The following is a 16,968-nucleotide window of genomic DNA, read 5'->3' as shown; positions in this document are numbered from 1 at the left end:
TGTGGGAGGGAAAGGCAACAGTAAGGGAGTTAAGGGCAAATCAATAACTTCAATCGGACAGCTCAGCTGCTGAATGCACAATCTGAATGAAGGAAAAGGAACTCAAGAAGCTCTGAAGACTCCTTCTACAGTCTCCAGAGCAGGGAGTCACTTCACCAGACCATAAACTTGGTTAGATTTCATGCATCTAATCACAGGAACTTCTTGTATCATACAAGTTTATTAGAGCAACAATTTGAAGAAGAATAGAACGTGCCAGCATATCATTTTTGCATTTGAGTTCTTGTGGTTCTGTTTCTTTACATGACTTTAGCCTCGACAGAGAGTCTGAACTGCCTTTGAATGGATGAGTTGGCAGCCTACTTGAAATATCATCAGTCTTTTTGTGTGTCTACCCTGCTGCCTTCCAAAACAAATTTACTGTAAATGACAGCATTCATGTATCTTTCGCCAAAAAACATCATTTTACTTTAAAAGGTTCTTTAGGATAGAGACAAATTCAATCAGGCAAAAAGATCATGGGGAGTTGTCCGTCTCTGTGAACAATCAGTGGTGTCACATTGTGTGTAAAGAAAAAAAAACACACAAAGAACAAACTGATTCTTGTAATCTTTCTGCAAATGCTAGCACAGGCTAAAAAGATCAGAGTACCTCCATAATATAAAAGACAGTACATAAGACGGCCCTGAGATTTTCTCAAGTTAGTGGTGGTAAAGTGCTGTAAAGGGTAGCAACACAGCAATAAAATAGGAGAGGTAGAGAGAAGCTGATGTAGACAATGCAGCCAAAATTTGTTTTTTTCATTAGGTATGAACAGGTGGCATCCTGCTGGTCTGACTGGTGATGCCAATGCTGAAGGGCCTTGAACTTTCATTATGTCTAATGACCATCAACGAGCGACTCATGGGGTTACAAAAAGAAGTCCAATTGTGTAGAAGTCTATAATAAAATTATCCTACTTCTCACTTGATTTATTACCTCAGTAAAAACTGTAAATTATGTTGCTGCCCAACTCTGTGGTAATCTGCATCCTCTATTTATCCCGTTCTTGTTCATATCCAACATTCCTCAGGCTTCAACAACATTGTGTCCCATTCTGGTTCCTAATAAACCAAAAAACAGAGTTGTGCATATGCAGCTGAGAAGTGCAACATTTTTATAAGGTGATAGCTAAGTATCGCTCAACTTGCTTCTGTGAATTGTTGCCCCCTAGTGGCATCACATGAAATAATAAAGCTTTAAGTATTATTGTATTAACAACCACCCTCAAAAAGAGTGTTTCTTCGAAGAGAGTGATACATTTTTTTTATTAACCATCACTGCCTGCCATTAAGACTCATGATGAGGTCCTAAATGCAACAACCACACACACACCCTTACCAGTGTTTGCATCAATCCTTTGGACTGAGGGATGACCACGCGGAGGTCTGTCTTGCGGCTGGTAGGGACCATGTTGTTCCCATGAGGTGGAAGAGGAGAAGGAGATTTGGCTGGTATGATCTTTCCCAAGTTGCCTCCACCAGGCGAGCCCAAAAAACCATTCACTGAAAACAGAAACATAGAATTACAAGGACATTTGAGAAGTGATGGTAAGGAAATCCCAACGTTCCCGTAAGGACTCATTGACAGGTTGACTGACTGATGATGATGGAGAATATGAGCTTTTATACATAGACCAGGATCCCTGTATGTTCAACATTTCCCCTGCATATTTTCAGAGGCTTTAACAGTCTTTTTTTAAATATGTTTTAGTGTAATAGATCACTGTAGTTACATTTAGAAATACTGTATGTGAAGATTTGGAATGTGCGTTAAAAACAAGAGGGAGGTTACAGTCTCATGTGTTGGATCCAAAATATCAGCCTGTCCACCAACAGGCTCTGAGTGGAGAATGAAGAAAGTATGGCTATATATTATACAGGAGATAATAATGAATAATTGATCTTTTCGGGCTCTTGACATTGCATAATGGCAGTGTTCTTATGAGACTTGCTGTACTGGGAGGGAGAGCAAGAAGAGGACAGGCAGGGTAGTTTGCAAGGAAGACAGTTTGTGGCAAGTGTTGAATATCCAACAGAAAAGACATATACTGCTGACTTGAAAAATTATACATTCGACTTGTCAACTGACAATTAATGAGCAGTGTGACTCTTTCCTTCTCTGGAGGATACAGAAACATTGTGTGGGTTTGAGTGTGCATTGCTCTTTGTTTATTGAAGTTCACAACATTGACAATGGTCTGCTGTGTGTGATAAAATAGTAAATTTGTGTTGGATAAAAGAAAGTGGAATCAGCGTGGACCCTTACTAGCTCATGCACGACTGAGGCTTTTTTAGTGAACTTTTTAATGCAAATTTTCCCGCTGTGGGACTAATAGAGGATTATCTTATCTAATCTTTTCATGTCATTCCACTTATAATTACATTTCCTCAAAGGTCAGTTCAACCCCCCAACTGCATTCTAGTTTTTCTACAAATGAAAATTCCCTTAGTAGGAAATACTCTGATATTTTTTCTGAAGTTCGGTTTGACTAACAGGCTTATACATGTTTTGTCTTGATTTCTTTCTGCTAGATGATCGCAGAGGAAGGGAAAGAAAGAGAGGTTGTATCAGGTAAACCCCGTCAGGAAGGATACAGAGCATGTGAGGAAAGGAGATGGGATTTTAGATGACAACGTTGTGAGGCAAACAATAGTGAGAAGGATAAAGGTCAGTTTGAACATGTCAGTTGCTGTGCCCCTAGAATCATTGTGACAGGTGGTAGAGAGATTTTTTTCCTGCTATAGAAGAACTCTCATCGTTCAGATCTGCACCAACCAACACTGGTAACCAAGGATTTCCCAGAAATAAATTACAAAGCCATGCATGAAAATGTAACACATTCATGCATAAAAAATCTGTATAAATGTGTCATGTTTAGTACCTTCTCGGTTCACAATAAGTTGAATTATATATCTAAATACTTATGGTGATGGTGTGGCTCAAGGGTAAAGTTGTGTCAGAGTGGGTTTACATGACTGAAAAATACATACCAACTGGTCCAGACCCGTTCTGCAGAGCCATATCAGAACTGCTCTGCAGGCCACCTGAGGTTAAACACACACACGCAGAAACACACACACACACACACACACACACACACACACACACACACACACACACACACACACACACACACACACACACACACACACACACACACACACACACACACACACACACACAGATTGTTATTTGATTTATTTTTCCACCAGTTTGTGCCCTGTACTCACTGACACGTATCCAACGTAACTGGTTTCGCTAGTCGTCAGAATTTGTATCTTATACACTCCTAACTGCTTGCTGTGATTTTTGGTCACAGTTGTTGCTGCTCCCGTAATCTTAAATCCCCTCCAGACAAAAAGTGAACCTCTAAATTTACAAACACAAGTTGTTGTGTTTCCTATGATTCAGTGTCATCAGCTCAGTGTGCACAAGGCGTTAAGTTACCTGCCTTTCCCTGGACCATTAAGCACAAACACACACACACACACACACACACACACACCTGTGTTCCCAGTGCTGGAAGGTCTTTGTGGAGGGTTCATATTTCTGTGGAGGTGTGTGTGGGGCGAGGAGAGGATCCCACTGTCAGCCAGAGCTGCTGTGGCTGCAGCTAGAGCTTGGGAGGTCGCTCCTCCTCCTCCTCCTCCTCCTCCTCCTGCACCGGGGCTGTACGACATGTTGCCGTGCATGAAGTTCTGCTGTGGAGGGCCCGTGGACTGGAGAGGGTGACAGATAGAGACATGTCAACATTTGTTGGTTAAATCTGAGACAATAGAATCTGTTTTTGTCTTTTAATTTGCATTCTTCTGTTCTACGTTTCCGTATTTGTTTGACCAGGTACCTCACCAAACTGTGAATCATATGATCACCTACTGACCGACATAAATGTGACATTCAGTGCTATAGAAACTAAAACCAAAGGAGGAAGAATCCCAATCAAAACCAATAGGATTTTAGATCCAGTGGGGAAGATGCCAATTGGTTACAGTCGCCTAACAGACGTCCGGTATTAATAAGCAAGGCTCTGACGTGCGTCACAGAGGTGCTTAGTGGTATACTGGGTGTGTACACAATAAACCACAGCGCAACTCACAATTTTATGACTCTTCATCATGTTGTCGAACTCTTCGTTGATCTTCTTGTATTTCTCCTCAGTATGGGGGGTGAGGACGTAGGAGGCGTCAGCATCAGGGCTGTCACAGCCTCTGTGCTCCTTCTTGTTCAGGGCCTGCGGGTGAAATAAACATAGGCGAGAGGCATAGTGATTAAAAGCATGGGTAAACAAGTAGAGATTGCGCCAACATCAATAGCTCTTTGGCACAGCTTACCGTGGCCTGTAGTTGACATTCATTAATAAACCGCGTTTTCCCCAGAGGAGGTGGTGAGCACACTACTGAGAGCAGCGAGTACTTCATAAATCACCATAAACCAGTTTGTTAAAAATGATTTACATATCCATTTGAAATCTTTATAAATTGCTCATAATGGAAATGTCCTTCATTAGGAAGTAGAATGTACTGAAAACCTACAGCTTTGAAACATAACAGTTCAGTGTTTTTCCTCACAAAGTGTGTTCTTGTCATAGTTTTCTGCTACTATTTATATCAAAATCAATGTAGTTAATCCATCTACAAGTTAATACAGAATTATATAGGATAAAATAATAATAAGTATTTAAGCATTCAAGTACACCTTCCTGCTCTACCTTCCTTACCTTAGATTCATTCTTCAGTATTACTATACAGTATTATAAGTGTTTGGCCACATCACAAGCTGAGGTTTTTCAGAACACAGACTGTTTATGGATCTGGTTGCTCCCCATCTAATATGCGGTCGAAGAGCAGGAAGGAAAACCAACCTATCAAGACTAGAAACCAGACGAGGTTCACAGTATAAAGATACTTCTCAAACACTGAGGCCACATATTGGCATTTCTGCAAGTCTGGTAATGTAATCCTCCTGACTTCTTTACTGTGATTCTGGATACAGTGAAGGATGGGGAAAAAACATTTTCACCCTGTGGTTAAATGTCTCTAATGCGTAAAATTTGCATGGCGTTTGGTTCACTACACTTTGTTTATTTTGTTTGGAAAAATGTTTCTAATCTTATTCAATATTTTGAGAATCAGTATAAAAATTGGCCTACACTTACAAATTCAATGTACAATTGGTGTCTACTTGGAAAATGCATTCATGTTTTGCATGTACAGTAGTTGAGCAGCTGCATCCATGCTTTAGCCAAATATCATCTTCCCATTCATAAGGCATAAGTTCTAAACATAATACCAGTAGTTGTCCTCTAGAGAGACGCTGCTCCACATCACAGACTTACTCATATTCAAAGCAGCCTTTTAAACACAATGAAATGAAAACAAAATTATTTTATTGCGAACCTGAAGCAACTCTGGGTTTGGTTGGGTGTTTGTACTTGTGTAGGGTGGATAGACAGGGAAATAAAAGGCAAAACGTTGGGTGTTAATTTATCCTCAGAGATAAAGCCGTCAAATGAGATTCATTAGCACAAACAAATCTGTAGAGGATCGTATTACTGTCAGCAGTACAGCTGGGACAAAATTTCCACACCGCTGCAGTCCTGGTAAAAACTAGATTTACCACTAAGCCGGGTTGATTGCCTCCGCCAACCAGTCAAGTTCCAGTTAACATCACTTCATTATTTTAACATATTAAACACTTGTGTGAAATTTCCATGATAAGCATATTCAATTTTAACGGCGAACGGAGGCGGTTGCTATGGAAAGGCAGAGAATCCAGATGGAACGTTCACTAGCAGTTAAAACATTTCTTTTTTCATCACAGGCTAGCGTTTTTGTTATTTGGCTCTTTATTAACTTTATTTGTATGTTGCCAGGTTTAAAGATTGGGGTTGGACATTAAGTTGTGATGGCGAGGTTAAGGGCTAGGTATAGAGCTGAGGGAAACTGCAAAGTTGTTTGATTATTCTCTGTGGGTTTCCTCATAACGAGCAACATCTTTCAGGTAACACACATGGTTGTCTTGTGACCTGTTATTGATATAAAAATATTACAGCAGTTAAGTCCAAAGAGAGGAATGCACGTTCTTATACAAAAAGCAAATACATAAAATGTTTGTGATTCCAAAAATGTGTAATGTATCACATTAAAAGAAATGCATGTTATTCCGATTGTAAATGAAAACAAAGCCAAGCAAGGACTTGGCTTTGTTCAGGTGGTTAAGAAATATAAGATTCAGATAATTGGTTTAGAACATGGACAGATGGATTGATGGATGCAAATTTAAAGCACCTGGACTTCGGTACAGGAGTTATTGTAAAAATATCAAATCATACTGGCATCATGTGAGCCCGTGAGATGACATCACTTCTCTGGCATCCACCATCTCGTCTCTGCTCCTCATTACATTACACGTCATTGCGTGAAAAGGACAGACCGACACACCAGCCAGCTGACGGCCTGTCCACCACATGTCCTCTGCATTCCCAGACACTGGTAGTTATTAGGAGCTTTAAACACACTCTTGCAAGTCTATTTTCACCGCAGGCCTGAAACTACATTTAAACAACTGGTGATCACTTAGAGATGTCACACGCTCAATTCATCGGCTGGTTATTTCCACACCCCCGAAAACATCGAGCTGGCCAGTTTAAATTGGGACACACACACAGTGTTTGGCTTGTTTGACTCAGGACAAGCTTTCCCTGAAGCTGCAGTTGGGCCGTTTTTTATTCTAATTATAGGATGGTACATTATGGTACATTTTTTGAGTTACTTTTAGCAGTATTATTTGGTTTTACTCAAAATGACAGGTAGCAAAGGGATTATACATCAGTGATTAAAAAATTCTGTAAATTACAAATGACAAACTTTTTGACACACATGCCAAAGGAAAAGTAACTATATTTTGAACAGTGAATAGGAAATCACAACAAGCATATCGCATGTAAGTTCTGTGATACATTACCTGTATTGAAATATTACACAAAAGTCTGCTGAGACTGGAATGAGTCTGTGTAAACAACAAGCACTGTAGTGCGATCACATTTTCATCCCTTCTAACAAGGGCTGAAATGTATGTTTGTGTTAAAATAAACTATAATAAAAAAACAAATTTTTACAACAGAAAAAAAAGCGGGACCGATCACAATATGGCTTGATGATTGCAATCATGACTTGTAAAATAACTGCAAGCATACCGTAAACAATACAGTAAGTTGACACAGCTCCAAGGAGAAAAATACTGCATTCCAACCTTGATATTTAATGCATAATGACTCAGCAATCATTACTAATGATGCGAGGAGAAATGAGCCAATATACGACTAATAGAAAGTTTTGGTTTGCTCAGCATCAGGAGTTTGTTACTCTAAGATCCATCTCTGATTCAGGTGTCAACTTTGCATGAACTTTTGAAGAAAAGGGGAGGCATAAGGACAGCTGTTGCCAGTCATGTGATCACTCAAGTGTCTTTTACTGTTTAACACCATTCTCAGGCAGCTTAAAAAGTTTGTCTTTGAATATGGTGGGGGGTGACAAACAGCTCCTATTAAAGCAGTTGTCTTCTTTAGAGAAATGGACAGCTGGACAGTGTATGAGGGCTGGAAAGGGCACAAGGAAGACCCAGGAGAGAAGGGCCTATTCGGTCAGAGAACCAGCGGGCTATATGTGGCTCCACATATGCTGGTTTGAACCACTACGTCATGTCTGGGCACTGACGACTATCTTAAAGTGTCTGCTAGAGGATCTGAGAGTGCGTGTCTCCTTATCATCTCAAAAGTCAAAGTGGGCTTTAGTGGATCTCCACAGGCATGTGGATCACTGCCATCACAAGACACGAGCTGAGACGTTGAGCATCTTAACATGCGAGGGTGATGTCTTGTTGCTCTTGGGGCTGCATCAAAGATAAAATAAGCCCCACACCCCCCTTTCCCTGGAGAGAGTCTTTTCTAGTTGGGAGATTGCCCTATGGGCTAAGAATAGGGGAGGCAGAGTAGTGTTTGAGATGCCATTCAACACATCTGAGGCAGATAAGCTCACACACTTTCAAACTCCATGTCCAAGCAGTTTTTGCAGTGAGGTTTCTGTGTGTATACTTTCCACTTTCAGTTATGGTTCTCATTTCTCTGTGGGCTCTGCAGGCTGAAATGACTGCACTGCATACCTTGGACGGCTGCTCTGTTGTTGCTGAAACTCAACTCTGCTGCAACACAAACCTGTCTCATTATTATGACAAAAGTAATCTGTCGGTGAGGTTGGCTGACCAGTTGACCGACTTTGTAGTTCTTTTAGCTGGCAGACCATCATCGTTACAAAAAAAAGTCTTCCTGGCATCTGCCTTCATTTAAAGTTGACATGACACTATTATGTCCTCAGTATGGAGATAGATCTTTAGTTTGTATTTCAAAAGTGTTATTGCTGGAAGTCAAACAGAAATTAGAGTTCTGTTTTGCTAATAAATCATTACATTTCAATTGTTATAAATTTCTGCTATCATCTAATCAATGTGCATTTAAATCTGACTCAAATTTGAAAACATTTTTATCAATTGTGTTGTATAGACTGTGGAACTGAAATATTAACAGAAAGGATCCAGAAATTGATTAAACTGACTTTTTTAAACCCTATATATATATATATATATATATATATTTTTTTTTTTTTTTTAAATCAACTAAAATACACAATAGTCGAGTCAAATCATTAAGAACAAAAGGCAAAAGTGTCTGAGTTTCTGGACAAATATGGGGATTAAGAAAGTGAATAAGCGTATTTACCCAAATGTCAAACTGTTCCTAAAGAACACTCATGCTGGAGAGCTGACTCTATGAGGGCTTGTTGAAAAGGGGGGAAATGCCTTGTATTAACATTTTCAAGCTAAACTGTATGGCGTTTCTCCTGTCAGTAACAAACTATGACAGCTGTGTTACCAGCTCTGGCAGCAAGCCCCTTTCAAGCATCAGATGTCAGTCAGCCAGTGCCATGGAAAGGTCTAACCATTATTGGAATATGATTGAGGAAAATTCAAATTCCAATTTGACTTTTAAAAGAAACTAAGTTAGGAGATACAGTGTATGCTTGATGTGGAAACTGCCTGTGTGTGACAAAAGTACTTGTGAGCTGTTTGTGTGTTGCTGCCATAGAGATAACCATCAGCAAACATCGCGTTCCAGCAAACGACAATGAATCCAAAGAAACTTTTCGCCGGTCCACCATGACATGAGATGTCTGTTGCAGCCAGTGGGGTATAACTTTACACATAGTCAAATTTCAAACTTGAATGTTGCAAATGGACTGACCGATATGTAAAGGATCAAGCTCTCACTTTCAAGGCCTTGTTTTAACTAACTTGTCTGTCTGCGTGTTGTATGTGTGGGAATAACAAAAAACAAATAAGGGCTCAAAGCAGGCAAATCGAGCCCGGTTAATGGCTTTCAGAGCCGACACAGGTGTCTGCCTGTGGTCTGTTACAGCAGGAGGACAGACACGATTATGACATTTAGAATCATTATGGGCAATATTAATGATGCATGTTACCGACCTCTACCACTACTATCACTACAACTAAGAGGATGAATTCAGCATTTACAGTTGTGGTCTTTGGAGAGGCTTTACTGTTTCACATGCATGTTCCTGTTCATCCCTAAACCTGTACTGGCTTCAGCTCTCTTTTTCTTTTTATTCCCATGAGAAACAATGTTAGATTTACTTGGGAAGGTTAAGTTTGACTCTGTGATTTTGGTAAGCAGGAGGACACTGAGTGAATGCAGAAAGAAGCTGTAAAACCTGCCGGGACACTTCTGAAATAAACTTGAACAGTGAGGCGTCTCTTTTTCAGTAAGGGGAAAGAGGCATTTTAAAAATAAACAGTTTAGGAAGTGAAGCTTCCTTTACCTTTGACCGTTTCTGTGTGTGTGTGTGTGTGTGTGTGTGTGTGTGTGTGTGTGTGTGTGTGTGTGTGTGTGTGTGTGTGTGTGTGTGTGTGTGTGTGTGTGTGTGTGTGTGTGTGTGTGTGTGTGTGTGAGGGTGGGAGCAGTAAGTTCAGGCTCTCAGCAAGGCAAACACGCATTAGAAGCTTACGTAAACAGCAAGAACGTGAGTCACGATGGCCGTTCATTATTAATGGCAGCTGCAATGAGTACGTGCCGTGAGAGACGGGGCAGCGCTGCTCAGGGACCCTCGGTGCAACAAAAGGAACGGCTGGATCTTATCACTGAAAGCATCGATGTTGCCAGTAGGCCAGCTACAACCGGCGTGTGTTAATGCTACAAAGAGGATTGGCATAATCAAAAGTCCGAGAACCAACACAAAAGTAGTCTTTTATCTATTTCTTGCAAATGGATGATGTGAAAATCTCAGTTGCTATGCTTAGTTAATTCCATTTTGGATTGATTGTGGCAAAAATCATGATTAAGATTAATTTGGTCAATATTGAGATCACAACTATTTATACATTTAAATGGACACACCATCAAGTAGCTGCTATTTTCTCTCTTTTACAACACTGCTAATTGCTGAATATGACTCGTCATCAAACTTAAACTACATCAAAGTGTTAACATGCATACATACCATTTTTTTTACCAAATATTTTGTAATATTTTGGTGAAGATGCCCATCTTGCCAAATTTAGTCATTGAAAAAAACTAAGAAACACATATTTGCAGTATGTGTAATCCATAGTATTTTGCAAGTATTTTGATACCTCTAGTCTTGGCATTCACTTTGTGTTGTTTATAAAGTTCAGCATTTGTGTTCCCTCGAATAACACAAATACTTTGAATGTCTTTCAAAATTTCAAAATACTCCACTTCCCCAATTTTTCGAAGAATTAAGACAGTACTGAAAGCTGCAGGAGCTTAACTACAACTGCCGATACACTTTCTAGGAATTCATCTTTCTAAAACACAAACTTCCTTCCTTAATTCCCAAAAATGGATGTTTCAGAACCAATATCGGGGAATTTTGTTTTAAAACGTCATGATCTCTCTTCTCTCTCCTTCTGGCTGGTTCCCTAAATAATATTCCCTCTCCTTCACTGTCTACTTGTTTGTAGTCTCTTTCTATTCTCTGTATTTAATCTCTAACAACTGTCAATGGATAAAACTGAAGAAAAAAAATGTCTAGGGTCTCCTATCAATTCCCAAGACATGAATGCGTTCTTCTGAAATATCCAATGAGAAAAACTTTTAAATAATTTATTTGCATATTTGCATTTAGCTGGCACTCACAACACTATTTAAACGGATTGCAACAGTATAATAGGTTTCAATAGACCACATACCAAAAGTAAAGAGGGAAAAAGAAAGTTCACATTTTCTCTCTGAACACAGACTGGGTACCATATTTTGTCAGGTCAAAGCCTATCCATGACAACATTAAACACTAATTTACACTTCTACTCACCTCTACAATGTCAGAGTTGGTTCTGCTCTCGTGGGGTTCGTTGTACTCAGTGTATTTCAGTAGGACTTTGTCCATGTCGGTGCTGGCATACTGGAACAGCTTGTTGGAGCTGTTGAAGATGATGAGGGCGATTTCACAGTCACACAGAACACTCAACTCATAGGCCTTCTTCATCAGACCAAACTTCCTCTTCATGAAAGTTACCTAGAAAGACAGATACACTAGAATCAATGTAGCTCTCTTCAAACATCTGCTCCTATCCCCTGACATAAAGGACGAGGGAATAACTACAAGGAGTTTGGATTAGATAAGTTGGGATCTTTGAAGTTTCATACAACTCGGTCCTTGTTCACGGGCACAGACTAACAAAGACAAGCAGTTTACATGCAGAGAGAACAAAATGGATGAGCAAGAAGAGCTTAATAACTGATTGCTTTTTAAAAGCATTTTGAAGCCAGAATCCGTTGCTTATCTGCATATTCTTCATACTTTTTTAGGACTTATTTGGTATATAAATACCAAAATAATAAAAGATAATAATAACGTTAGTGGACCCCAACAACCTACTGAAAACTACTAAACAAATATTTTAATATTCCAGTATACTCCAGCCAGTAACTCAGTGGAAAAAAGGTGGGGTGAGCTGGATTCATAACACAAGACAAATCAAGAGCATCCTTTTGAAACAGAATATGACACAATAATCGTTTAGTCTTGATTGTCTCGTTTTAACAATCATTGCAAGCCAAAGTCATAAATTAATATACAATTTGTTATAACACCCGGCCCTATTTCAGGCAATCGTCTGCTGCTGCTCTTACGATGAGCACAGCGGCAGCAAGAGTTACTGACACAAAATCAACTGACACTGTGATACACAGTCAGTTGCTAACAGAACCTTATCGTGTAGAGAGATAACAAAAATGATTCAAAATGTTTCTGTGTCACACACAAGTAGGAGAAGGAGGAAGGAAGATGTGGGAGGATGGGGATTCCCAAAAAGGGTGGCAACAACCTGGAAATAGGCTTTGAATCAAATGCCACTAATTTAGTTGGTGGGGCGACTGGGTCGGGAAAGCAACCGAGTAATGTTTTCCCTCGGTTAAAGATTACCATCAGCATTGATGATAATCATATTTGTTGAAAGTACACATACTGTAAGTAAACCTCCCTTGGAGATGGAAAACCAAGAAATATTACAAGCACACAGTGTTATATTGTATAGTGACATCGAAAATGATAACAAGTACTCTTGAAACCTCCATGTTCCTCAAAACCATAAAATGCACCTCGACCATAAGACTATAATGAAATGTTTGCAGCGTACAGTTGCACAGATCTCTTTCTAAAGTGATGCAGCTAAGTCATGTGTAGGTGTTCCTTCCATCATGGGCTCTGGAATGCTGACTCATGTCATCACGTATCGAGAAGCTGCCTTCACACATCCAAGATTTCCAATAATGCGGTAAGTGATCAGGAGTATTGGGCTTCTAACGTTGGCTGCAGAGTGGTTAGTCATTCAGGTATTTGCTCAAAGGCACCGTATCAGAAGTTGTTGATGAAGTGAAGAGTCTTGCTTCCTCAATATTGCCAACATGAAATATAAATACTAATAGGGAATTAAACTTAAAGTAAAAATGTTGTACTGACACATGACAGGGGAGAAAAGCAATATGCAAGTTTATACTCTATCCATATTTGATTAAGGAAAAGCATTATTTTTTGTTTTAGTCTTACCAAAACTTTGTGTTGTGGGTAAATTATCCTGTAAACATAACAAAAGGGTTAAGAGGAAGAGCAATCTACTAATCAGAATGTGAGTTTTCTTCAGTTTTGTGTGCATTTCACAGAAATATTTAATCTGTTCTTCAGAAAACATCCACACTACTCCTATATTGTATTATATGCTCCTGAAATTAGGAAACAAATTCCTCTATACCATAGCATCTTACATTTTATTACTTTCCATAGCACCTCCTCACCATCACTGGTCACAGAAATATCTCCTCAATCTGCTGAGCATTGACCTGTTTGGAAGAAATGATGCCTTCTCCAAAGTGGGCTTCAATGGAAGTCAGACCACTGACATACTGTATGCTGAGATGAAACCGTTGGGTTAAATGTGTGGAGTCTTGTGATATATATATATATATATAGATGTGCTGTAATTTATGGTTGTTGATGAACTTTTGATATTCTTTAACCCTCTTTGTGCAATGCAAGTTCCCAGAGGGGAAATAAAGGTTTAATTCTTTCATTACAGTGCTCTCCACTTCCAGCCTGACTCGGAGGCTTTTACCCAGTGGAGAACTGTGGAGAGTACCATTATATGCATGATAGCACTGTGGCTTTTTATATTTTATAGCACAGGAAGCCACATAGAGAAAGATGTGCTGTTGACAAGTGATTTAGTCTCCTATACTGGTAATAAAAGTATATTTTATGAAAACATTTGAACATTTTCCCCAATGAGGATGACATAACGTCACATATTTTATCCAGTGCAGTTTAATTTGTTTTCAAAAAACTGTCCTTGGAGCTCCTGCAACATTAAATGTTCTAGTTATGGAGCAAAGACTGCATCCGATGGCCAACAAAGTTCATGTTCAACCAAGCTGAACATTTGCTCTAATGCCAGAAGCATTTGGAACAGTAGTAGTCGCTGAATAAATGCTGGTAGAGGTAAAATGAACGCCACAGTTCTCATAATGATTTTAAGAGAAGTTACCGTTTTTTTTACAGTTACCACTTTAATGATGTTGATTATCTCTTGACCATGACTTGCAAATACACTTCTATGAAAGAGATAACAAAGGACGACCTCGTTCCTCTTTTAGCATATATGTACGACTGCTGATAGCTGGTATATCACTGTTGCAACTTTCTACTGTCATTATTATATATTCTGCATGGTGTGTAATAGTGTGATAGTAGAAAAAGAGGAAAACCAGCTAAACACACTTGATGCATTTGAAAGATAAAACAAGAACACAAGACAACTTCCCAAAATAGAGTGCAATGAGCTAAATATACAGCGGGCTCCAGCGATGCACACCCGACAGCTAAAGCAGTGTCTATCTAAAAAGGCTCGTGCCAAGACAACCAAACATCAAATATAAACATCATCCCAGATATTTATTTTCCGCCACATCCCTATTTCCAGAACCTGAGCCTTACTCCCAGACAGGCTGGTATTTGTTGTGCTGTTGGGGTTGATATATTTAGAGGAGACAGACAGAGAGGGATTCCAGTGGGCAGCAGCGTGGCTGCGCAAGGAGACGGTGAGGAGAGAAGGCCACTGTGTGTGCCGAACGCTGACCCACCCTGCTAATGACAGGGTGCCATCTGGACCCAGCTAACCCCAAATTACTGTCCTTGCCACCAGCTGTGATCGCTGCACTCTCAAAAGTAAAACGGGTCAGAGGGATCTTTAAGAGTTCTTCAGATTGGAAACAAAGGGGGGCAGAGAAAGCTCCTTGAGGGATCCCTTTGAAAAGTGTTCATGAACCTGTCTGAACTTGCACATCTATATAATATTTCGTCTTTCTACAGGAAACTCATCAGGGCTACTTTTAACATGTCGACTTCGACTCTGCTTTTTGCTCTTTTGCATCAATAAAAGATGCTGAACTCACAATTCAGAGCCTTAATATAGTAGCAAACAACTATCTGCAATGTAAAAATATAACTGAGAAGAGAATGCAGTCTCTCTCTCTCTCTCTCTGTGTTGTAATCTGAGCTACTTTGTGCTTTGTTAACAAGTGCATGTGAGTGTCTCTGTTGTGTCCCACTGGCTAGCTCACGGCTGCCGCTCTGCACTGCACTCATACAGCAGTTACTACTGATATCCTTGCAGAAGCATAGCACCCACCCTTCTGTTGCCCTCCAGGTAAACACTGTCAGCTCTGTTACTCTGTTATTGGCACTGTTAACGCTGTTAGCACCGTAAGCTTCTAGCTGCCAGCTCAGCCGTCCCCTATGTTGAGAGCCGTTCTGGGGCAATAGATTCGCTCTGAATGCTGTATTGAGCACTTTCATACATAGTGGTATCCCTTATTGTCAGAATTGAATTTGCATAGGACATATTTTACCCAAAGGTGTTTTGTTTCAAAAACAAACAAGGCATAATTCGTCTTTAGGGGATGCCCTACTTAAATGGGTAATAAAGTAAGAGCTGACCTCTGATATTACCTCTAACAATAAAAAGGGTATGGTAAGGCAACAATACTGCACCCGTCATGTTGGGCTTTGAATCAGTATAATAACTAAGATGTAAAATGAAGTGAAAGGACAGCAAGACGAAAACACTGACCTGTCGGTTCCTCTCATCTACGATCCGGGTGATCTGGATCTTCTTCCTCCCCATTGCCAAAACAACTTCCTCCAACAGCCGAAGAAGAATATCAGTGGGCTCCAGGTAACGGGCAATCCTAACACATAGTCCCACAGTCTACTCTGTTACTCCGGTATCAGTTTGGCATGGCTTGCTGAAAAAGAGCGAGAGGGAGACAGGGTCAACAAAGAGTGGCAAAAACAGTTACAGTACATTAGGCAAATACATTCAAATTCTTGCACAAATCATATAGTGCATGTTCACAAGAGCATTGCTTCACTAAAAGGTCAGAGATCCCTTGCACAGAAAGAGAAGCACATGTGCAGAACATCTTTGCACACCAAGGTTCACTGAACAACCGGCAGGACCTCGACAGTCCAGCAACAAAGACTTGATATCTTAAAGGTTTCCCACCCACAAACGCACAACTAAGCCAAAAGCACTGCTGCCAATGTTTGAACCAGCATTTTTGCACAGCAGAGTGCGGGAGCGCTATTCCCCTTCATTCTTCACAGTCGTTTCCAAAAGCCCCTTTGGCCCCAGAATTCTTTGGCTTTGGAATTGAATCTCTGAACATTGTATTTACATTAAACACATCAAGGAGGACTTAAAAGCACGCTAACAGAGGAAAACCGCGAGTGCATCTACTTCATCACACACCTTGTCTAGCTGGCTCCAAACTCTCCTCCACAGCAACGCTCCTTCACGTGCACCAACATGAATATTCAGCCCTGCAGTCTAGAGTGAAAGTTGTCTCTGCTCTCCTGCTCCCTCCTCCTGCAGGAGTGGCCACCTGCCCTGCTGTGTCCCTCCTCTCCTCAGCCTCAGCGTTTCTGAGCCCAGCCTTACCCCAGAGCTCCTTAGCCCTTTCTTAATCTCATCTGATCTGGGAGGAGGCAGAGAGTGAGGCGAAGCCAGGCTTTATTCTAACCCTCTGTGGATTACTGCAGCGTGTGGATCCCGGAGCATGAGCCACCAAAACCCCCACTGCAGACCCAGTTCACAGGGTTGGGAGATGGGAATAATACATTTGTCATGTGCCAGTGGAAATTTATTGGTGATTTTTTTTCTGATTGAAATGACTTCAATATTAGATTAAAAAAAATAATGTAATTGAGTGCCAGTTGCTCACATGTCCAATACAACAGATGAATGAGGAATAAATAAAATGGAATAGTAAATCCCATGTTG

General features: G+C 40.2%; 1 protein-coding gene across 1 annotated transcript in view; it reads right to left on the bottom strand.

The window, feature by feature from the left end:
* LOC129099282 (myocyte-specific enhancer factor 2A-like) overlaps positions 1–16,968 on the bottom strand; it is a 35,528-nt gene that overhangs the window by 4,991 nt on the left and 13,569 nt on the right. Inside the window, exons 3-8 of the mRNA XM_054608466.1 lie at positions 15,757–15,931; positions 11,445–11,648; positions 4,139–4,273; positions 3,548–3,761; positions 3,033–3,086; positions 1,381–1,544 (exon numbers count right to left, since the gene is read on the bottom strand). Of these exons, the coding sequence (XP_054464441.1) occupies positions 1,381–1,544; positions 3,033–3,086; positions 3,548–3,761; positions 4,139–4,273; positions 11,445–11,648; positions 15,757–15,810 (825 nt within the window). The 5' untranslated portion in view covers positions 15,811–15,931. The remainder of the gene's footprint in view (positions 1–1,380; positions 1,545–3,032; positions 3,087–3,547; positions 3,762–4,138; positions 4,274–11,444; positions 11,649–15,756; positions 15,932–16,968) is intronic.

This window comes from Anoplopoma fimbria, chromosome 2, assembly GCF_027596085.1.
Source record: "Anoplopoma fimbria isolate UVic2021 breed Golden Eagle Sablefish chromosome 2, Afim_UVic_2022, whole genome shotgun sequence".
NCBI lineage: Eukaryota > Metazoa > Chordata > Actinopteri > Perciformes > Anoplopomatidae > Anoplopoma > Anoplopoma fimbria.
Note: the sequence above shows the minus strand (reverse complement) of the source record. Positions and strands in the feature narration are given on the sequence as shown.